General features: G+C 39.3%; 1 protein-coding gene across 2 annotated transcripts in view; it reads right to left on the reverse strand.

The window, feature by feature from the left end:
- Positions 1 to 705: 705 nt before the first annotated feature.
- The window catches only part of STXBP4 (syntaxin binding protein 4), a 157,847-nt gene continuing 133,320 nt past the window's right edge, over positions 706 to 25,232 (reverse strand). For both annotated transcript variants that reach the window (XM_032872018.1, XM_032872019.1), the window contains exons 17-18: positions 18,480 to 18,537; positions 706 to 953 (exon numbers count right to left, since the gene is read on the reverse strand). In XM_032872018.1, coding sequence (XP_032727909.1) covers positions 839 to 953; positions 18,480 to 18,537 — 173 coding nt within the window. In that variant the 3' untranslated portion in view covers positions 706 to 838. The remainder of the gene's footprint in view (positions 954 to 18,479; positions 18,538 to 25,232) is intronic.

Consider the following 25,232-nt stretch of genomic DNA (forward strand, 5'->3'; position numbering starts at 1 on the left):
ACGGTTGCCCACATGTGATCCTTAAGAAACCTCCAAAAGCTTGCTCAGATCACTTTCCTAAGATACTAATATAAAAGGCCAGTGACTTATCAAATAAGTGAAGTGCTTCACAGTGTTCACTAATTTTCCAGTCAGTCTTCATTACAAAAACCATGGTATCTGATATTCTAGAAAGAACTATATATAAAATTATAAATCTAATTGTATATGAAAAAATATACATATTATAAAATCTAATTATATGTGATTTCAAAAAATGCAACTAGGTGATTCTTAATTCCTATAGTGGCAGTTGATCTTGTAAATGCATACACTTGTATCAGAAAGTTTTACTGTACCATACGCTCATTCATACGTGGAATTTAAGAAACAAACCAAACGGACAAATTAAAAAAAGAGACAAAACAAAAAAACCAGACTCTCAAATACAGAGAACAAGAGGGTGGTTGCCAGAAGGGAGGTGGGTGGGGGGATGGACGAAACAGATAAAGGGGATTAAGAGTACGCTTATTGTGATGAGCACTGATTAGTGTATAGAATTGCTGAATCACTATATTGTACACCTGAAACTAATATGACACTATATGTTGCTGACACTTCGATAAAAAAAAAATTCTCATCATAAGCAAAAAAAAAAAAAAAAAAAAAATAAATATATATATATATATATATATATATATATATTTTTTATAAAAGTAGCCTAAATCCAGGTCTCTATTTCACAACTTCAGAAAGTAGGGTATGTTTTGCTCCTATTTTAGACCGTTGCATGTTGGGGGTCATCCACGTAGAATGAGATGTTAGAAGACCATGGAGCTCAGCTTCCTACAGAAGACCATCAGCTCTTATGATCGGGAAGTCCTCTGGAACAATCCTCTTCATTCTCCTCTGAGTAGGAGAGGTTCAGGGCACTCATCACGGGATGGATCCAGGATGTCGTCTGTGTTACATGACTTGAGAAGAACAAGGAATGCAATTATAATCCAAAAGACTGCCTGTCCTTCTACCCGTCCACGCACGTCCTGATCCCAGTGACACTGCTTCCTCCCTACGACAGCCCCTCGTGACAGGAAGCAACTGGAACTCCATCCAACAGTTTTAAAAATTCTTGGGGTAAGTTTTGAGGTTCAACCATGCCCACTTCTTTCTTTCTTCTTTGGTAAAAAGGAATGTGGGAGAATGTGTCATCTTTCACTCCTTGCTTTTCCTTTACCCAAAATTCAGTCAGCAAGTCCTGGGACTGTCTTCCTGAAATATCTGTGGGGTTTTTTGACCTCCTCTCCTCTTCCAGTGCTATAGCCTGGGTCACTGAAATTGCTTGTCTCTCTGTCTGTTCTGGTTCTTTAATTCAATCTCTACTCCAGCCAAGAGAACAAATCATATATTGTGACTCACCTGCTAAAAATTCAGTGCCATCCCATGCCTTCTGGATCAAATACATACTCCATAGTATGAAATACCTTGCTTTTTTTCTTACCTGCCTCAACAATACTTTCTTCTCTGCCACAGTCTTTTCCTCCCTCCCACTTTGTTTATCTAGTTAACTCCTACTAATTCCAAAGAACTGTCTCCCTCAAAATTCCTCCAATCTGTGCTCCTGATCTTATCTCTTGTTACACTCATAATATTATAAGTGCCTATTTATCTTCAATAAAGAAGTAAAAGAAGTTACTGCATAAGAAGCTCCTTGAGGGCAGGAACTGTGTTTCTTGTCTGAATTTACGGGTGCTTCCCATGTGCTCAGAATAGATGATGAGGCATTTCAGGGAAGAACAGAAGCAGAGGGAAGGAAGGATCCACCACAGGTACAGGGCCTGTTCAGGGAGTGCTGAAACATCACAACCGGGGCCCCTACCTGGGTGCATGCTGTTTCTCTGACTTATCCACCCCTCAGTCTAGCTGAATGAACCACCTCAATCCACCACTATCTACCCAGCTCCCGAGTGTTGGACAGGTGGCTGCCAGAATTAGGATGATTTGTTTCTTCTTCCTGGATACTTTTTCTTCCACTGGCTTACCCCACTGCCCTCATCCATCTAGATCAGTTTCCCCCAAGCGTATCTTATCCAAACTCAACCATGGAAAGTAGTATCATGTCTTAGATTGAGTCTGTCTGAGGGTTGGCACTTAGGAGGATCAAATACGATTGGTGGGGGGGTGGTGTCTAAAAGTTTCTCCTAAATCACAGAATGACATTTCCAAAATATGTTTTTAAAGGGTTTTTAGTAACTTTTATGTAAAGAAGATAATTCTATGATCAAATAAGTTTGAGATACAATAGGTTAAACAGAGCTAAACGGGTTTCTTTACTGTAGGATTCCCTTAAGCCTTAACTGTATTAACATGTTCTATGACTCTCCATGAGTATGCAGTGTTATTCAAACTAACATACCCCTGTTAGCACACATGGGACTAGCATTCCACAGACCACAATTGGGGAACTATCACAAAAATGCACTTACTTTATTGGCTGTTGATGACAATAATTGAAAATGTTGGACTTAGTACAAATGGGCAGTTCTACTGTCAATGGTGATTTGGTTTGTTTCTGACTCTCTATCCCAAATTCATTGCATACCCCCCCAATACAAATTGTTCAACTCCTGCATTTAAATATTAAAATTCATCTTTCCATGGAAGATCACTGATAGTTTCATACTGGGGTAAACGGATTCAAGGTGTTTTAAGGTGGCAAGGCCCAAACATCTTCGTAATTTCAAAAGCACAGAGTGTGGTTAAGTGGTACAAAGAATCATTCTTCTGTTGACAGTAATCCACATTACTATTATCTCTTTAAAATGGTTTATGGTTTAATGGAATTTCTTATTACGGAGGCGAAACTTACTAAAGCACTGGATTCTGCACAGGTTAACTTCATTTCAAGGTCTTGGGGGCCGGGGGTAGGGAAAGCTGGAAGTCTGCCTAAATTGAAAGTGGTTTTAAAGAAATACTAATGAGTGTAACATAAGAGGGCCAGGAGGCCGCTGCAAGGTGAAATGAGGACACATCATTCTGTATGAAGCACCTGTTTAAAACTAAAAGGAAAAACTTGATGAGACGGTTTTGCTAATTTTAAAATCTTGGTATATTTACTTTGATGTTTACCAGCACATTTATAATATCTTAGCCTAAAGAAGAGACTGTTATAAATCCTCCCTCACCACCAATGTCCCCTAATTAGGAAGTGTGGGAAGGAAGGCAAAGGGGAATAACTACCTGAGGGGCAAGTTCGGCTGCATGCTTTCCTAGTAGACTTTTTTTTCAAATATTATTTATTTATTTGAGAGAGAGACAGTGAGAGCGAGCATGAGCGAGGAGAAGGTCAGAGGGAGAAGCAGACTCTCTGTGGAGCCAGGAGCCCAATGTGGGACTCGATCCCAGGACTCCAGGATCATGACCTGAGCTGAAGGCAGTCACTTAACCAACTGAGCCACCCAGGTGCCCCCCTAGTAGACTTTTTGAAAAACAATATTCTTATGCTTAAACTAGTGTAACTGCCTTGATATGGACATTCCATTAAATTTATAATGTAAACTAAGCAAAAGCAAAATGTCTAAGGAAAAAAATGTAGTTATTGACTCTGAACAATGACTACGAGAAAGTTCCACTAGAAGGTTATCCTCGCCAGGAAACTTCATTAGCGCTTTTATTTAAATCAACAAATCTACATCTGATCTTTTCCCGAATACAAAAGCAACACCATTAAATATTAACTGATTAAGCTTATGTCCAAAGTATACTTCTTGGTATCTGTTTAAAAAACACACACCCAAACACTAAACGTGCAATTACAACAGCTACTTACTAGGAAACAAAACAAACAAACAACAACAAAAAACAACTAACAAAGGGAAACTAAACAAAGGTTTCTATGCTTCAAGTACATATTTCATTCTTAGGTCTTTTGTACAAACAAAAACCAAAGCTGCTAAAACTCAGGTGAAGTGCCTAGCAACGAGTACATATTCAATAAGTGATTATGGCTGTTTTTTTTTTTTTTAATAATTAGAACTTTGTGATTATTGCAAGAAAAATTTGGAATTCTTCCTTTGATGCTGGACAGGGCCAGCTGGGTGTATACCACTCAATTTTATGTCCTGGTGAGCATTGTGCCTAAAGAGCTTTGACATAATCGGTATGATGAGATAATCCCAGCTTTACTGGCTTGGAGAACATTCTAGTATTAGAGATATTTCCTCTCTGATTTGTGTGCTTGGTAGCTCAACTGAGAAGAGAGAATAAATCAGCCCTGTTGACTCTGTTTAATTAATAAAGACCCCATGGTTCATAAAGTGAGATGCTCCTACTTAGTATGAAAAATTTAGAGGTCTGGAGAATAAATGAGGCTGACTACGGAATGTAAAAATCTTCCATCTGAACATACACTACCTCTGGCAAATGTTCCTGCAGAGAGTGCATCTGACCTGATTTGGGGCGCAATCAACGGCAGTTCAGAGATATCTGAAAATCTAAAAAGCATAATACTACTTGCCTCTGAGTGTTTGCCAAATCTGTTGTTGGGAAACACTAATATTCGATCTAGGAAGAAGACAGTGTTGTGTTTTCTTTCTTCCATAATATTAGTAAATTGAAAGATATATTTTAGGGCCTATAAAAAAAAAAGCCCTAAGAGAACATGCTTTATTTTATTGGCAAAGAAATGTAAGTGAATTATTTAAATCCCATTATAATTACTCTCCTTATGTTTCTTACCCTCCTAGCATGCAAAATGCTTTCTTTCAAAATTAAAATTTAGGACAGCCTTTAAGAGAAAAGTGGTTTAAAGACAAAAAGTACACTAGCTTTGAAGAAATTCATTCTTAATAACTGTCTGTGATGATGAAAGAGGTTCTTCTGTTAAACTCCATTATAAATGTCACTATTTATATATCATCGTGAATTTAGCAAGGGTGCATATATGATTTTATCATGATGAAGATAAGGTTGCAAAATAATGTGATTAATTAACTTGCAATGTCTTTTTTGGGGGGGTGGGAGGTAATCCTACACATATAATATTCATATGAACAAGAAATTAAAGATAAGTAATATGTGTTAATTCAATCTGTTTCTAGCATCAATATCTTGGAATTACTGGAAAATTTTATAGCTGGCCATAAATGGCAAGTAGTAAAGACAATAAAAGATTTAAACTTAAAAAAGAATCCCAACTGAAAACAAATTGGAAAAAAAGAAAAAGAAAACAAATTGGAGGGTAAGAACAGAAAGTGAACCGTGTCAATAAAATTATTAAAAAGTCACCAAACCTTAGTGAAGCAGCACATAATCTTGCCAGACACTGGTTATGAGACTGACTAGGAATTAATAATAAGAAGAATCCATTCCAAAACATGCTTAAGAGAAAATCACAAGCTGTTTGTTCCCACTGACATATATAATTTTGGAAATATATCCCTAAATTCAAAATGGATATTTCTCAGTAATTAACTCTGTAAATATCACAATAATAGTTCCATATTTTGTAATTAAACATTTGGAAATCTAGTGGGACTCTGACCAAATATTAGCAGGATCCCATCCAAACCTTTATGGTCTTCAAGACAAACTTCTTTTTGCTACATATTTATGGCAATTTATATACAAAATATATATCTTTTGAAAATTGAAAACTAATTAAAAAACCTTTGTATCTCAGATATCACATTATTATAAGAATCTGAAGTTATCGTAACAAGTTACTTATGCATAGTATTGGAAAAAAATTGCTGTCTCTAGACCTGTAGAAGATGAACACTGAAAAGAAAATTCCTGAGAAAAATATGGAAAATATAAATTATATCCTTTTTTAATATCCTTTAAATCATATACACAGGTTTAGATTGCTGTCAATTACTGTACAGAGCGAAAACATCCCAGATCCAGAGCTGATACAAAGAAACTGTTCTACAGTCACAGATTACAGTTTTGGGCAACTCTTAAAAACTGATGCTGTTTTTCATTGTGATAGGATTACAGAATACAGAAGGCCTCAAAGAATATGTATTTATATACTGGACTATTAGATACTAATGAACACAGAATTTTCAAGTTTGTATATTTGTACCTTCTTACGTTCCCTTTGGCAGTGCCCACCAAACTTTACATTCTCCCTTCCATATCACAGCGTTGTTACCAGGAGGTAGCTGTCCAGATGCAGACTACCTGTCCTGACTATCCTTATGGGAGCCTGTGTCTAGGTCCTGCCAATCAAGGTGAGAGAACTGATGCTTGTCTCTTGTGGGCAGGGGTTTTTAAGGACCTGGAGTGCCTTCTCTACTCTTATTCCTCATCTGCTAAATGAAGGCAGAGGACTCTGAGGACCAAGGAAATGAGGAGCCATGAGTTAGGAGGAGCTGGGGTATCAAAGTCACCAGCCAAAGCATAGAAAAGCCACTCGTCCACCAGGAAGCTCTACATTGACTGGTATGTGAGCATTAAGCAAGTGAAAGGTGGAGGTTTGTTACAGCAGTTAATGTCATTCTAAATCATCATCAAGCAAGAAGAGAGTATTTCAAGATCAAGCTGTGACTATCATTCCCTCAGTACATATCACTTCTCCAAACTAAAGAGGTTGGCTTTCTAGAAAAATACAGAAGATGGGCAATATATATATATTTTCACGCTACTTTAAAAAGGTCAATAATCAAAAGACTGTCAGAATATAGATTAATGAAAACTAAATTTAATTAGAAATAACTTTGCAAGATCACTGCCAGTTTCCAGCTTAAATTCTCACTTATGAACAAAAGTGCATGAAATACTAAAGCTACTTCAATTTGTAATGTTCGGATGTTTCACTTTTTTATCCAATAAAATAAATTTAATGAACATCTGATTAAGTATGTTTTCTTAATTACCAAATTTGAAACTTAAAAAATACTAAAATTATTTGAAACAAAATTTCAACTAATTTTATACTTATTCTAATTTTCTTTTTCTTTTTTTTTTAAGATTTATTTATTTATTTATTTGACAGACAGAGATCACAAGTAGGCAGAGAGAGAGAGAGAGGAGGAAGCTGAGCAGATTGCCCGATGAGGGGCTCGATCCCAGCACCCTGGGATCATGACCTGAGCTGAAGGCAGAGGCTTTAACCCACTGAGCCACCCGGGCACCCCCTAATTTTATTTTTCTACCAAAGTTAAGTGAACTACACTAAAAATATAAGAACACGAATGTGCATATTTTATTAGAGAAGAATTGAACATTCTAAAATGACAAAACTGGATGGGACTTTGAGAAGTTTCCTCCCTCACCATCTCTATAGTCTTGACATGTTCTATCCAAATATTACCGACTCCGTAATGCATAAGTGCAAAAGCCACTTAACAGTGAGTGCTATAAAATAGAAACTTTCAATTATAGTAAAAAATTATGGGATGAACACCAAACACCAAACATACCATCAACTCATCGACTCTACAATACTATTTCTAGTAGTGTCATCTTGGACTTGTTAATCAATGGACTTAACTGACTTTTAGGAACTTAGTTTATTTTGAAGAAGAGAAAAAGTTATACTTACTATCCTCATGCTATATATGAGAAAACTAATACCGAGAGAGGCAAAATAACTTACTTCAGGTCATAAAACTGTGTTAGAGCCTGGATCTGGACTCAAATCTGACTTCTGAGAGTTTAGCCATTCTGTTAAACTCTTCCCTGAGGCTCTGTTATTTGGGTGGGTTTCAACAATAATGTGTATGGCGATTCTGGGATGGGTTAAATGATCACCTAAAGGGGCTCTTCAGACTTAAAAAATGAGGTAATTAAGGATGGGCTGACTGATCATAGATTACATAGTCTAAAATATTTTTTAAAGCACTTGCCACAAAACTCATATTTTTATTAAGTAGGAATAAAAAGTACTAGCATGAAGCCTGCTTCCCCAGAAGTTTTACACTTTTCACATCATGAAAATGAATTCTTACTATGTCTGTCTTCTTGCTCACCTGGCTGTTAACTTCTGGAGGGCAGATGCAACTTCTTTGCATCTTTACAATCTCAGTGTCAGGCTCACAGAAAATGGGGGTCAATAAATGGATGATGTATAGATCCACCAGACTTTTCACTGGTATTTTTATTAAACCACAAATAAAAAAATGCTCAGAAGTGGTAAACTAGCTTATTTATGATTGAGGGTCAGATAAAACTATCTTCAGATGGGATAATGCAGTCACCTCACTCTAAGAGATTCAGAAATATGCATAAAGAGACTCAACTTTATCAGGAAAGCGTTCAATTGATTTAAATATCCTAAACGTCACCAAATAGCCAGGACTACTAACCCTCTTCACCAATATTCTAATATCCAAGTAACTTGAAAAGGTCTATTCATCTATTTGGTGGAAGGTAATAACTGAACCACTATGATAATCCAAACAATTTTGATTAGAGTTTATTTCCTAAATAACCAGAGTTATATGTAAACTTATTCAAATCCCAGGATTTAAGTTATAGTTGCTTACATGGAACAAACACTATTGTTTTTTTGTTTTTTTTTTAAAGATTTATTCCATTCATTTGGTCGACAAAGATCACAAGTAGGCAGAGAGGCAGGTGGAAAGATAGGGGGAACAGGCTCCCCACTGAGCAGGGAGCCCAATGCGGGGCTCGATCCCAGGACTCCGAGACCATGACCTGAGCTGAAGGCAGAGGCTCAACCCACTGAGCCACCCAAGTGCCCCCGAACAAATACTATTGTTAGCTAAACAAATCTTGTGTTAACTGGTAGAATATACAATGTTAACAAAGACAAACAGATGTGATGGTAAGGGGTGGCTAAAAGCTTACACTACCCCTCAATTCTCTAACCATTACTGAAGTGATTTTACTATCCTGAAATTTTCAGCCTCTGAAATAACTCAGGATGCAGCCAAAGCCATGTTTCTAGGCATCCAACACCCAACAAAAGGATGCAGATTTTTCCTAAAGAGGCCTAGTTAATGCTGACCCTAAGTAATAAGGTTCAGGTAAGGTCTAAGAAGACCCTCCAGCCCCCTCAATGTCCTAGATCATTCATTTGATGTGGATGTTTGGGTGTGTGACAGCTAGATCAAACTTGACATCGGACAAGCATTTTGTATTTTACAATGTTTTTTTTTTTTTGATAGTGATTTCCCAATTTGCTTTTCATACAAAGCTCATAAACCTGACTTGTCTCTATAAGTATTACAACTGAAGAAACCGAGGCTCAGGGTGTTCAAGTACCCTTAGCTCACACAGTTTACTATTCTTTCATACAGACTATGCAGACCTGCTTTGAAATCCCAGATGGCCCATGTATTAACCGGGTTACTATGTGTCTCTGGGAAAGTTACTTGAACTCCGAGTCTCAGTTTCCTAATTGAGAAAACATGCAACACCTGCCTCAAATAGTGTTAAGAGATAACATGTATAAATCCTCTAGTTCCACGCCTGATGCATTCTAGGTGCAAGTCATAACCACGACCCTCTCCCCTCCACCTCTGACTCCCTGTATTAGTTTTCTATTAGTGCAGTAACAAATTGTCACATAAAATTTAGTGGCTTTAAACAACACAGATTCACTGGCTTACAGTTCTGTAGCTCCGAAGTCCGACATGGCTCTTGCTGGGCTAAAATCAAGGTGTTGGCAAGGCTAATGTTCCTTTCTGGAGGCTCTAGAGGAGATTTTCTTTCCTTGCTTTCCCAGCTTAACGGCCACCCACATACTGTGGTTCGTGGCCCCCATCTTCAAAGCCAGAAACACCGCCTGTCAGTCCCTGCTTCCACTTTCCTATCTCTTTTTTTGAACCTCTTCTTCTGTCTCCCTCTTCCACTGTTAAGGGACTCATGTGATTAGACTGGACCCACCTGGTTAATCCAGAATAATCTCCCTATTTTAAGACCAGCTGATTAGCAGCCTTAATTCCATGTGCAAACTTTACGCATGGAACCTAATGTATCCAAATATTGTGGAGATTAGCACGAGGACATCGTTGTGTGTGTGTGGGGGGAGGTCATTATTCTCCTTGCCACATTCCCCCTCCCCTTAGCTGCTTCATCCACTAAAGACTAGGGCACAAGGGAAAAGCCACTGGTTTGGATTAATTCTTGCAAATGTGCCTAAAACCTGGTTAAGTGTATAAGAAAATGGTATATTGCTCTGTAATGGAGATTATTAGATAAAGAAAAATAGGGGGCTGGAAAATTTATGGAAAGTAGTTTAAGATAAAGAAGCAACTGGTGTGAACTGAATTGTGCCCTTAACCCCTCCAATTCATATACTGAAGCCCTAACCCATTAGGTGGGCTATATTGAGAAACAGGGCATTTGGGGAGGTAAAGTTAGATGAGGTCATGGAGGTGAGGCCCTTGGGTCCAATGGGACTGATGTCCTTATAAGAGGAAGAGACACCATAGCTTGATCTCTCTGTGCACACATGGACAAGAAAAGAGGCCATGTGAGGACACAGTGAGAAGGTAACGATCTATATCCTAGGAAGAAAGGCCTCACCAGAAACCAATCCTGATGGCATGTTGACCTTGGACTTCTGGCCTCCAGAACTATGAGAAAATAAATTTTTGCTCTTTAAGCCAGTCTTGGCAGTTCTAGCAGACTGATAGAGCAACCGAATTTGGAAGGAAAGTGTTTGACGAATAAGTTAGTATTTGTTAATTAACTTAAATAAAGGGTCCTGGAGGCAGAGATAATTCCACATTTGGCTAAATAAAAGTATAACCCCAGAAAGATGATGAATTTCCCAAGCACTTCCTGCAATCCCGGAGGATTTGCTTACAGTATCCCAATAAAATGCCAAAAAACATGCTTGATGCCTCATACCTGTCACTGGTTAAATGGGGGGGAAAAAGGAGTTTCATGCAGGCTGTCTAGATCTGGATGTTTTATTCATTTCAGTGAGCTCTGCCACTCTGAATAACCCAAGCCAGCTGGCTGGCCTTTCGTTTAAATGACAGTTGCTCATCTAGCACTTCGTACTGCTATACCCCTTCGTAGATATTTATGGAAAATCCAGAGCTAGCTGTCTCAGGCTCCTGAGCAATGCAACCTCTTGGCTCCTGTCACAGGGCTTCTGTTTTGGCTAGTGGTTTCTATTTGCAGCTGTGCAAAGGTTGTCATTTACAGCCCCACCACTGTCCAACTAACCTCTGTTCAACACTCCCCATGTGCCAGGTATTTTGTCAGGGGCTTACCCCTCCCCACCCCCCGTATTTTATTCAATTCTCAAAACAAGCCTAGGAGATATAAACCACTATCATTTTTGAATGAGAAAAGGGGATATAGACAACTGAAAACAGCATCGATTATACCAAGGTCACCCTCGTAAGTTGTGCATAAATACTAGAACCCAGGTGTGTCTGACATTACAGTCTGTATTTTTTTCCCCCTCATCAATTGCTTCCCCAAATTGGCAATGACAGTATTCACGCATTTGATAAATGTTTATTCAGTCCCTATCCATACCAGGCACTGTTCTGGTTAATGGATATTCTAACTGATGGTTACATCCAAACCGGTGCGTTGAATACAATTTATTCATAAGTAAGAACTGTTTGGGGATAAAATATGTCCTCCTGCAAGCCATCTTTTGATTTCTTCATTACAGTCTCATGAAGAATGAAATGCTCAGGATTCTCATGTGTGTAGAAGGCAGTGAGGAGCTAACATGCACTCTCCTTATCTATGCTGAAGTTAGGTACACAGAAACTGCATCGTGCCTCATCAAGTGAGCCTTAGACTTATAGTCGTCTGTGAATGGGTATTTCTTAACGCACCTAAAATGAATCAAAGCAGCCAAATTAATGAGGTCTTCAGAAGGAGGGCTCCCGATAGTGTCCACTAAAGTGGACCTAAACTAGTCTGCCAAAGACTTAGGAAAAGTCAAAAGTAGCAGCTTATTATTTCCAATCCAGAAACCATCCGTTTCCTCTCCAACCTCCCCTCCAATCACCTGAATTTGTAATTACATTAGAATTACCCAGCATAGGCTATACTTGTAAAATAAAGTTAGGGGGTAAGAAAACATAACCTCCAATTTTTTCTCTTCTGTGTTCTCTATATAATTTATAAATGAGAGGACACCATGTAACTTAAGCCTTTAATTAATACAGTAAGCTGACAATGGCAAAGTCTGATTCAAATATAGGCTATGATCCACATTCTTTCCTCCCTGGGAACAACCTAATAGGATGTCCTACCTCAAGTCAATGAAGACAATCATTTAGGGTCATTAATTTCTCTGACTGGAGAGAAATGAAGACAGCCATCCTACCAGAAATCATTTATCTTTTAGAGTCATTAAAGCAAAGCTTTTAAATACTATCTTATAAGAACTTCTTTGGGTAGCTTATCATCATTTATTTCATTATTTCAACCTACCCTCTGTATTATTACTGCTCACCTTGGCAGAGTTTCTGCATTAGCAAAATGCTCTAGAAGACCAAAGATGCAAAGATGTGGCATGTGTCCCCTACACCTCTCCCCCCTGCACCCACAGCAGACCCTACTGACAAGACATCACCGAGGATGAACACAGCTTAGAATTCTTCACAAAACCATGTTTGAGACAGTGAGTTGAAATCTATTTGCCTTCCCTGCTCTAGACTGAAACTTGTTTCATTCAGAAATTACAGACTTCCTAGGTTCTACTGATAGACATTTGAATGTTCTAAGTATACTTCTTCCTATGTAATGGACAAAGTTTTTATAACACGAGGAGAGATCTCACATTGAAGGCATATCAACACAAACAGACACATGGAGAATTATAAGTTTAAGTAACTTTTAAAAACATATGATTAGGGGGTACCTGGGTGGCTCAGTGGGTTGGGCATCTGCCTTTGGTTCAGGTCCTGATCTTAGGGTCCTGGGATAGAGCCCTGCATTGGGCTCTCTGCTCAGCAGGGAACCTGCTTCTCTCTCTCTCTCTGCCTGCCTCTCTGCCTACTTGTGATCTCTCTCTGTCAAATAAATGAACAAAATCTTGAAAAAAAAAAAAAAAACAAACCCCAAATGATTATATCTACTGGAAAACTCACTAATCACTATACATAGCATCATTCCATGTTTGAAGCAAGTGTCTAATACTGACATATCTGTGTTACACAGATGTATAGGTTATACACACCCACATATATAAAACACACACATATAAACATATGTTTATATACAATACATACAAACTGTGTGTGTGTGTGTGTGTGTGTGTATTTACATATATTGTGAAATAGCACTGTGGTAGGCATCCTTTAAGACAGGTCCCAATGATACTCACCTTTTGGCAATCTTACTCTCTATACTGTACCAGGGTTGGTCTGTGTGACCAATTCACAGGAGTGATGGTATACCACTCACTTTTAGGATTGGTTATATAGACATTGTAGCTTTTGTCTTCATATTTCTTTTTCTCTTACTCTTTCTCTTCTCTCTTGTTTTGGAGGAAGCCTGCTGTTTTGTTATGTGTGGCCCTATGAAGAAAGGTCCATGTTTTGGTGAGGAACTGAAGCCTCCTGCCAACAGCCAGATGTGTGAGCTTGGAATAAATACACCAGCCCCAACTAAGGCACTCTTTAATCCCTAGCCTTGGCTAATAGCTTGATCACACCTTCATGAGAAACCCAGAGAGAAAGAGTCAGAATGATCTAGTAAAACCACACCTGGATTCTTGACCCTCTCAAACTGGGTGAGAAAATGTTTACTTAAAAGCTGCAAAATTTGGGAGAAATTTATCATGTGGCAATAGAATTCACATGATTATGATCATCAATCACAGTGAATCTGAATTTTTAACAGCAAAAGAAAAGAACACAATGAAAGCAATGTAGCAGTAATGTCTGATTTGTAAGAATTAAATTAGGTTTTACTGCTAAACATAACTCTCATAGTAATTTTGTTAAATTTTATAACACATTTTAAAGTGGAATCATACCAAAGGACTACTGTAAATCTATAATAGTATACCATTTTCAAAGGGAAGAAACTGGGTAGGAAAATGGTTAAGTAAATCAGATAATTTCATCATAGCACCATCACGGTTACTGACATTTGTTGCTAAATTTAAGAATGCTGCAAATCTCTAAGGAGAAAATATGGAAGTCTTCCCTTGAATGCACTGGTGTGTGTGTGTGTGTGTGTGTGTGTGTGTGTATTTATATGTACACACAAAAATGAGGCAATATGCATATCTATGCCTGTATGCATATATACACACACATTCATATATACAGACACATGTTTTTTAGTTCTGTGAAATGCTGGCTCTAGCAATGCCAACATTTTGATTAAATTTGTTTATACCAGGTAAAATGCTTTCTTCTCTTGCAAGAGAACTTAAGTAGATGACTACAAAGTATTATTAGGTGTGCAATGGACATGTGCAGGAACATTCAATGAGGACTATATTTGTCTGGGCATTCTTGGGACAGCACTGACAGTTATTCCTTTGCCTGAGGCTTGGCTTCCATCAGATGGAACAATTCAATTTCCGGGAAGACAGTGACAAGTGTCAGTTTCAGGGAAGAGATTATATGTATACAGGCCATTATCTCCTCCAGTGTCCTGGAAGGGCAATTTCAACCTGTTCTTTTTAAGTAAACGTGAGAGAGGCAATGACCTGAGTTCATTACTTGCTATTCCTGCCTCCAAAGTACATCTACCCGGTAAATGAACTACTCCTACCTCAAAATCTAAGGCTATCCAGGCTCAAAATTTCAGCTGGGGTAAATGGGAGGATGAAGATGAAAAAATACGACAAAAAAGCTACACAGTTCCATGAAGGACATACAATGGATGTCTGTGTATGCAGCCATTACGGACATGGCAACATCACCTATCTGAACCCAGCAGCTAGGAGCAGGAAGTAACCCTCATCAGAATGTTAAGAGTGAGGGGAGGGTGTGGGGTGGGCTGAACTGGGCTGGAAGTGTGTACTTTGGCTCAGGTGCTATGATAGGCTTTTCACATACATAAGCTCATCTGCTCTGGACAAGAACCCTATGAAGTGCTAATATTCTCTCCATTCTGCAAATATGGAGAATTAAAGCTCAGAGAGCTTAAGTAAACATGCCCAAGGTCGTGCAGCTATCCTGTGGAGACACCAGCATTTGGACCCAAGTTCCTCCAGATCCAAAGCTCAGGCTCTTCTTTCCCTGTATCAGATGGCTTTCCTATAATCAGCTCTACCTGCACTAGAACTCCTGAACTTGACTCACACAAACCCCTGCAGGCCCACACCTATTCACAAGCTATTCACATGAGTCTGATGGTCTGGAGTCCTGGCCTCCTCATATGAGAAATGCCTGGGGAAGAGGGTGAGGTGAGTAAAAGATAAAAAAGGAGAATGGGGATAAGCGGATGGCCAGGCACATTGGGAGCCGCAAGAGAAGATAGCTGGGTCTCGTTCTAGTTTATATAGCTTACCATCCCCCCGCAGAACTCACTAAAGATTTTGTTCAGTGGCCTCATTGTAGGAAGGCAGGGGAGTATGTAACACTTATTAAGTAAAACTTTGATCAAGAATAGTCAAGCTAAAATAAATACTGGTGCTTGAATGGGGTTAACTTCTAGCAGAAAAACTAACTCAGGCAAGCTACCCGTGCCTCCATGAGGCTAAGGAAAGGAAGCACTGTACAGTGTTAGCTTTTCTTATCTTTACTATTTGGCCTTTCTAGTCTCCAGGAGATAACTAAGTATTCTTAGAACCAAGTTTCTATTCTGCTATTTAAAAATGGATAAGGTAAAGAAGACATCCAAATGGCCAACAGACACATAATGAGTTAGATCTCAGGGCAAATGGCTTGTTTATTCTTTCTCTTTCCTCCCCTCCTTGGATGCTATTCTTCCTTGTGGTAGGAGCCCAGCCCAAGACTATTGTTCTAGTCCGCTAGACACAGTGGCTTAAGCCAGCTGGGTACCAGGCAAGGGGAAACACTCACCATTTGGCTGGCCATCTCTTGCTCCCTCTTTGTCTTTGGTGGTCAGTGATTGTGCCCTTGATATCCTTTCTTCACGTGGCACTAGTTAGGTGCTGACACTCAGCTTTGGGTTAGTATATACTACTGAGAGCTGGCTCTGGCTAAGGAGTCCCCACAGGGTCCAGATTCATTTACTTACATTTTTTTAAAGGCCTTTGAACCAGAACCCCGGTAAATAATTGAATGCTATGTTTGCCTTCCTTTGATCAGGCATTTCTTTTGGGGACTTTCTAGGAGATACGCGTGGCTGAAGGCAGGATGCAACTCACCACCACGTTAATACCATCCTGATAAAAGCCAACTGGTGTCCATTTTCTGAACTGTTGGGAGAACTAAATGATACAATGCACAGAAATATATACCTAACACATCCCTGGTTATCAGGTTTTGGTCAATAAATGGTCATTTTCGGGGTACCTGGGTGGCTTGGTCAGTTAAGGGTCTGACTCTAGATTTCAGCTTTGGTCATGAACCTGAGGTCATGAGATCAAGCCCTGTGTGAGGCTCTGCATTCAGTGGAGAGTCTGCTTGACATGCTTTCCCTTTGCCCCTCCCCTTGCTCACATGCTCTCTCTCTCTCAAAAAATAAATATATCATTACAAAGTTAATATGAGTGAAAAACCCAATGAAAACGTGAATGTGGTTTTTCATTTTCCTGCCACCTCTACAGTACCATGATTCAAATATTCCAGGAGCTCAACAAGGTTAACCCAGTGTATCAGGGCACAAATCTCCTTCCAGAAGAGACATGATTCATGTAATCCGTGCATGGGATTCCTGGGTTCTCTATTCCAAAAGTCCCTTTCTCCATTCCTTATAAACTATGTCTTTGTTTTATTACTTTTTGCTAGAGAACACAAGAAAAAAAATATATCACAAAAACACTCTGCCAGGTTTATCCCTAGTTTTTTTCCCTCAAATCTTTTAAAATATGAAGCTTTTGAATTCTCACTGTTTCCAATGGTCATATGATTTTTCATGCCCCCCCCACCTCATTATGGGCTTCTCCGAATGGCAAGTTAATCATAACTACTGGGCATCTACAATGTTCAGAGTTCTATGCTAAGAGCTTAACATTTAACGACGTATAAAGTAGGCCATACTTCTCTTACTTTATGATGACAAAATTGAGATAAAGAGAGGTACAGGAACCTGTGTAAAGTGACAGAGCTTGGGCATCCAGAATCTAGATACTTCTTTGGAAAATACCTGCACACCTGAAAGGACATCAAGGACATTATCTCCCCTTTCCTTTCCAAATGTGTAACAAGAGTACATTGCTAGAAGGGACGATAAAGGGAGTCTTTTAGGTCTCAGGGTCTTTGGGATTCCCATTTGCGTTCTCATAATGTCAATTCTGGCATGAATGGAGCTCCTCAGAACAGAGTAGAAGTAGATCAGTCTGCTTTGTCCAGGGTAAAACTAATAACCAGTTCAGCAGATAGAATATGTATTAATGTTGAGGCTTTGAAAGAGACCGAGCTTTGAAAGAGTCCAGGACAGAAGAATCCTGGAGTCAAAAGACTCTGATTCTATTCTGGTTTGGTAATTTTTTTTTTTTTGCCATTTTTTATTTATTTTTATTTTTTATAAACATATAATATATTTTTATCCCCAGGGGTACAGGTCTGTGAATCGCCAGGTTTACACACTTCACAGCACTCAGCATAGCACATACCCTCCCCAATGTCCATAACCCCACCCCCCTTCTCTCAACTCCCCTCCCCCCAGCAACCCTCAGTTTGTTTTGTGAGATTAAGAGTCACTTATGGTTTGTCTCCCTCCCAATCCCATCTTGTTTCATTTTGGTTTGGTAATTTAATAGCTGTGGATTTTTGGGCAACTCCTGCATGCAAGCTCTTATGTTCTTCATCCATAAAACAGCGAAAATAAGGCACACATACCTCAAAAGGTGTTCTGAACTGAGATAGGGTTTGTTCACATTATGCCCCATTTATCTTGTTAGTTATTTACGGCCTGTCTTTCCTCACTACTATATGAACTCCATGACATCAGACAACTAGTCTGTATATTCTACCACTGGATCTCCAAGGCACGGAACATTGCATGGCACAGAGCAAATGCTCAAAATATATTTGCAGAATGAATGAACTTTATAAACTGTAAAGCATTAAAAATGCTGATTATTATTAGTATTACTGCATTAAATATTAAGAAGTGTTAAGACATACAAAGTCGATTTTTTTCATTAGATATTAACTCTCATAAGTATTAATACTTTTAGCCAGAAGTGAATTCAGGCAGCCAATATTTAAGTTCAGACTGTGATCTTGTTCCAACTTTTTGCTGTTTCCCTTGAAATAATTACCAGTTTTCCCCCAACCCAACGATATCTGATATTAGCATTTAAATCACATGAAATGAAAATGGTGAGGCTTCATTTCTTGTTACTAATTTTTGTAACCTCCAAGAGGGTTTCTTGGTTTTGCTGATTATTCTGCAACTTCCAGGTTCTCTCCAGATGTGAAGGAAATTGCTTACTTGGTTGAGATGCTTGTACTTACTTGATGAAGTACTTGATTCCATCTGCTGTGTAAGCTTCCTCCCACCCATAAGGTAGATCTAGAGTGAAGGGAAACCAAAAATACATTTAATAAGATGATAAAGATAACTTTATTTCCTGGATGCAAACTTCCCACATCTTTACAATTATTTGAGTACATTTCTTGTACAAAATAATTTTCTCGAAAGGAGGAATTAAAACAATTCAGATGAGCTTTCAGATTCAGCATCTTTAGAACACAATAAATAAGTCTGGAACAGTTAACAATCTGCTTTAGTTGCATTAACTGGATTATGACTTGTCATTTACATGGGGTGAGCATTTTTGTCAGCAGGATTCAAGCAAAAATTTTTGGTGCAGGCGATGGTTTTTGCCTGAAGGCAGAAGGATGGACAAGACAGACCCTGCTTGTCTATTCTGGCTCGACATTTCCTTAATTGGCTCCCTTTACATGTTTTCGCTCAGCTCTACAGGGTATTGGTACATGAGTGCCCGATCAGCAGGGGCTTGAAAGTAGCTTCTGGACAAGACCGAATTCCTTGTGAAGTCTGAAAGTTTAGCAAAGTGATTTACAATGGATTGTGGTATTTTATTTTGTTAATTAAGAATTTTGCGTACTAAACATAAACGGCCAAACAATTTGCTAAACTTAGCTTTCATTTCTGTTAATGGGATTGAGAGTAGTTAGTGAGCTATAAAGAAATGCAGATTGAAGTAAGCAAGAAATTATTTGGCCATATTTCTGTAAATGAGTACACTTGTGTCCTCATATCGAGAGAACAGGCCCATGTTGAACAGCCACAGACTTTTATATTGCAGCTATGGAAGGCACCCCTCTAGAATACAATGGTTTCTATCCTTCTGCTATATCCCTGCGTGTTGCTAAGGATTTTAATTGACCGTTTGGATCAGTCTTTTGATCCTGGCTTGTCATGAATCCACTGATGGGTGTAATCTACATTAATGCACTAGAGAACAGACTCCACGGCTCAGGTAGTCTACTTCTTTGGAAAGAAACTGAGCTACCACAATAGCCTGCTGACTACCATTCGCCTAAGTCTCAGCATGAGGCTGAGCAAAAATGCACAAACTAGGGGCGCCTGGGTGGCTCGGTGGCTTAAGGCCTCTGTCTTCGGCTCAGATCATGTTCCCGGGGTCCTGCGATGGAGCCCCACATCGGGCTCTCTGCTCGGTGGGGAGCCTCGTTCCTCCTCTCTCTCTCTCTGCCTGCCTCTCTGCCTGCTTGTGATCTCTGTCTGTCAAATAAATAAATAAAATCTTTAAAAAAAATGCACGAACTATTTGAATGAAATAAAACATCACTCTGTCACCATTCCCTTCTTTAAGAATCTTCCTTGAGAACGGTTCTGAAGTTGCTTTTATAATTAAGGAAAACAAGAACATTTTTATTCTAGATCTATTTCCAGTCCATTAACACAAGTTGTATAAAAAAAGACCTTGGCTGAAAATTCTGTAATGGTATCCTTTGTCGAACACAGACCACCTAGGAGCGTCTTTGCTCTCTTGGTGAATAAATGTTCCTCTTTTAAGTAAAAAATGAGTGTTTCTGGGAAGGCAGCATAAGCGAATGGCTGGCTTCTTAGAAGCCCCTGAAGTGGAACCGTATCCATCTCTTCCAGCAACACATGCCCAGGCACACGGGTCCCGATAATCTGCTGCTGCACCTGTTCAAGGAGGCTTATTTTCTTTTTTCACACTTTCTGCGTTTTACACTTTCTGTGTGATCATTGATCACGGACAACCACCTTGCCTGCAGGGAAGAACGTCATGAGTATACAGAAGAATCTTGCTTTCGTGATAAAAATGCTCAGAAATACTAGACTATCCAGTCAATAAGGCAAAGAGACAGCTCAAGGTTAAGGAGAAAGTCATTCTAATAGGACTAAGGTTTTTGTCCAAATGATTTGTTTGTCCAACCATTATAGCTATAATAATATAGCTATAATAATGGTTGAACAAACAAATCATTTGGACAAAAACCTTCTGAATTTTAAATCACTGATTTTTTTTTTCATAAAAAGGAGAAAAAAACGTACACCTTAGTACCTTTTAATCCACAGTGTCCTTTAAAAATTGAGACTGACATTGGAATACCACACATTCTCTCTGCCATCAGAATAGAATTCCCACCCTGATTCTTTTCTCTTTCTTTCTTTTCTTTTTTAAAGGATTTTATTTATTCATTTGCCAGAGAGAGCGAGCAAGCACAAGTAGGAGGAGCAGCAGAGGGAGAAGCAGGCTCCTTGCCCAGGACCCTGGGATCATGACCTGAACCAAAGGCAGATGCTTAACCAACTGAGCCACTCAGGCATCCCCTGATTATTTTCTTACAATTATTAAACAAAGACTATAACTTCAAAACAGACTTATTAAAGGTACTAATCCATATTCATTTTAGTCACTATGGTTAATGAATGACTGTAGCCATAAAGATGATTCTTTTGTGTTAAATAATATGCACAGCTTATTTTAGGATAAATTCTCTATTCTGAAAAAAATAAGCATTTCTTTTTAGAAGACTGAATGGTTAAATAAATAAATAAATTGGCTCCCTTGCAGTTTCTTCTTTTTCATGCAGCTACTATAATCTGAAAAACAGAACTGGAGACTAAATTGATAGTAATAATCTCTTAGTGATAGCTTAGTACTAGAAAACACAATCACCGTCCAGTTATAAACTGAAAAACACAATACTGATAAACCAAGTAGCTTATTTTATACAAAAAGAGCATTTTTGATTTACACAAGCTTGTATGCTTAAGCTAGACCCCGTTTTCCATTAGTAAATGATTTCATTTCTTCACAGCAAGTGATCTGGGCAAAATCTAAATACTTTTCAATAACCATTATTATTCCGAGGCATTAAATTTTTTTCTCCACTCCTCATTTGCTTTATTCTTGTAAATATATAATGTTTCTATTTTTCCTTTTCACTTCGTATCTGTCTTAAAACTATTATTATAACCATAATCACTTGAAATTGTTTCTGATTGGAAGTATTTGTCCATAGACTCTCACATAACGTTCTCTCCACCAGAGATCATCTGTTTCCAATCAACCACTTCATGGGGATGGCTCCAAAATCTTCACGAGTATCTTGCCAAAGTAAGAGTATTGTACATATTTAGCTGTCACCTAAAACTCAACATATCCAAAACTAAACTCATCATGTTTTCGTACAAACTAGTTTCCTTCCAATTTTCCAGTCTATTTAGGTAATGAGATTCTCTTTGTCATATCTGGCCCATTCATCAGATATGTATCGATCACTTATTATATGTTCAGTATTTTACTTTGTGTTCAATATGCAATGATGAACAAATAAACTTGGACTTGGTCTATGGAGACTTAAAACATAATTATAAACAAAGACATCGTTAAAAATAGAAGTAAATACAATGACAGAAAAGTGTTGAATACTGTGAAAGAGTAACTTACAGCGCAGACAAAGACTAAATCCCTGAACACACAAAGAACTACACAAATCAGTAAGAACGAGGCCAATGATGAATAGGAGTCAGGGGAACATGCTGAACATTCAGGACACAGAAAAGACAAATGCACTTAAACACATGAAAATATGCTTAACTTTACTCCTTATGAGACAAATACAAATTAAACTGTTATGAGATGTCATGCATATCATGTTAGTAAAGATTAAAAAGTTGTTTAATAAGACACTGTGTTGAAAGTGTGAAGAGACAGTCATTCCGATACTGATGGGAGTATAAATTGTTAACATATTTATACGAACTTGTCAATATCTGTGTAAAATCTTTCTTTTTTTCTTTCTTTCTTTTTTTTTTTTTTAAGATTTTATTTATTTATTTGACAGAGATCACAAGTAGGTGGGGAGGCAGGCAGAGAGAGAGGAGGAAGCAGGCTCCCTGCTGAGCAGAGAGCCAGATGTGGGGCTCGATCCCAGGACTCTGGGATCATGACCTGAGCCAAAGGCAAATGCTTTAACCCACTGAGCCACCCAGGTGCCCCTATCTGTGTAAAATCTTAAGTGCTAATAATAACAGCTGACATTTGTTGAGTGGTTATGTGCTAGACTGTTCCAAGTACGACACATGTACCAGCTCTGTTCGGCCTCACGAACCTAAGAGGTACTGCGATCATCCCCATTTTACAGATGAGGGAACTGAGGCACAGAAAAGTGAAATCACTTGTCCAAGTTACATGGCTGGCGGGTGCCAGTGCCCAGAATCTGAAGCACTATTTCACTGTCCTCATGTACCTTTTAAACCTGTAATTCTTCTAGGAATCTAGCCCACAGGTAAGATTAATTGTTAAAACAAACAAGGATTGGCAATAATCTAAATGACCACCAATGGGGAGTGACTGGAGACAACATATCCAGATAATGGGATATTGTCCGGCTGTGAGAAAGCACGAGGAAGTAATTTATGTACCAATTTGGAAAGGGGGTGTGGGATAAAGGGCCTCTGGAGGAACTGTGGTTAAGGAGGTATAGACATGGGAAAGAACACTCTAGGCTGAGCAGACAGCATGTGCAAAGGCTCTGGGGATGGGACAAACTTGGCACATTTGAGGAAGTGAGACATCACTGTTGCTGGAGTATAGTGAATGAAGGAGGGGAGGATGATACAAGATTTGGCTGGACAGATAAGCAAATATGACTGTGCAAGGTTTTGCAGGGCATGTTAAAATTGTTTGAAAGTTTCTTAAAAAAGAAGCAGGAGATCTGCTTCTCATTAAGATGAGGAAAACTGCAAAGAATTTTGCTCCCACCATATGGGGGGAAAAGCTGTACAACCTAAAAAATATAATAATTTTTTTGAGTCCCTCAGAGACTGAGTTCCTCACCTGAGCTGACCCTGAGGTGAACTGAATTCCAAAGGGTGAGGAGCTCCTCCAAGGAAAGATGCAGCACATGAACTCTTTTCTCTTGGCAGAGCATAGTAAGAAACGAAGCCATTAAAGTGGGTAAGAAGGAAACATCTAAAATTTTAACAAATTTGTAAGACCTGATTATGGGCTAGCATGATAGTTTTTAGTATTCCTGGGAGCTCAGCTCCCTGCCCGCCCCAAGGAGAATCTGCTCTCCCTAAACAGCTCCTTGCTTACGAGAAAGATTGGGGATGGGCAAGAGACCCGAGAAAGCCCTCTGGGTGGTACAAGCTCATGCAAAACCTGCGAAGTTTTGAGAGGGAAGAGGGTGTACCATCCATGTTCTGGGCCTTGCATGAGTACAAGATGGTGGTCAACTACACTAGAGGGGGCAAGCATAGAGCTGCAGAGCCCTCAACCCTCTCTCTATGAAGGAATAGCTGGCTGTGGCCGGGGGAAGGCAGGAGACACTCCCCATCCTGGACAGGACACTGAGTGACATGAAGAAAAGTCATCTGTTCCTGGGGGATAGAAACTGTCACAGCCCCAACCCCTGCCCAAACTCCAGGAAAATCTTGTTTGTCCCAGTGAGGGGCACGGAGCCATAGGAAATCTGATGTCTTCTTCATCCTGCATGAGCACTAAGTCACTGTAGGGGCAAGGGCAGGAAACCTTTCAAATCCAGAATCCTATGCTGATACAAAGAAGAATCTGACTTCCACAAGGAAAGGGGCAGGAAACCCGCTTGAGCACTAAGTAGGAAGTAGGGTTGTCTGCCACCGAGGAGGGACAGAAGGCTGAGAAAGTTCTTACCCTGTGACTTGGGCACGGGTTCTGCTAAACCAGAGACTCGAGTAGGAAGACCGAGAGCCTCTCCCCAGCCCTTACTCCCCACATCCAGCTCTAACCTTGCATGGAACAAAAAGCAAGAGCCATCTGCTTGTTGCGGAGGGCAAGGGAACAACATTAAACATCCACATCCACTGTGATGTGTGTTCAGCCTGCTGCCTTCCAGCTGAGGACCAAGCAGGACACTGAGGAAAAACCCTCCAGCATTCCAGACCTTACATAAGCACAGGGGAGTGGCAGACAACCACTGGACGACTCTAAATTCATTGTGATTCTAGAAACGAAAGTAAACCCAGCTTGTCTACAAATGAGACCGAATGCCTACCCTCCCCCACTGCCATCACCTGCCACGCTAACGGCCTGACAGAGATGAGACAGACCCACTTCTGGGCTTAAATAATATTTATCCCAGTGTCCACGTTCTGTATGTTCAATGTCTGACATTGAATCAAAATTATGAGACACACAGGAAAAAAACAAGAGGAAAAAAAGAGATCGTTGTCAAAAGATAAAACTACCAACAAAATCAGATTCAGGGATAAATAAAATATTGGACTTTAAAATAATTATGATTATACAACAAAAGATCTAGTGGGATCTAGTGAATTATGGTTGTCTAACCTATATCAATGCTCGTTACTTACGTATATTGTGCAGAAGGTGGATGATTGAGCTTATGGATGCTTGAAATACCGCGACAGGACAGAGGGCCGAGTGAACTGAAGGGATTTGTAAGAATGATTGAAATAAGGGGCCCCAGACGATAAACTGAATGAGAAGATAAGTAAAAACTACAGTGGAGGCTGAAGGATAGAGAAAATAGCTGGGAGGTCTGACTGAGGACCATACAGCATGTAATGAGCTGGAAAAGTGGGAGGTTTGAGCCACTGTTGATGCCAAGGCTCTTGGTGAAAGTTGAGGACCACAATGTCAGTGGACAAAAGAACAGAAGAGTAAATGTGGTGGGTTCACATGGATGACAATGTCAGGAGCTGGGATGGGGAGCAAACTGGAGAGTGAGAATTCTGAG

This window comes from Lontra canadensis, unplaced genomic scaffold (assembly GCF_010015895.1).
Source record: "Lontra canadensis isolate GAN:19392208 unplaced genomic scaffold, GSC_riverotter_1.0 scaffold43, whole genome shotgun sequence".
Taxonomy (NCBI): Eukaryota; Metazoa; Chordata; class Mammalia; order Carnivora; family Mustelidae; genus Lontra; species Lontra canadensis.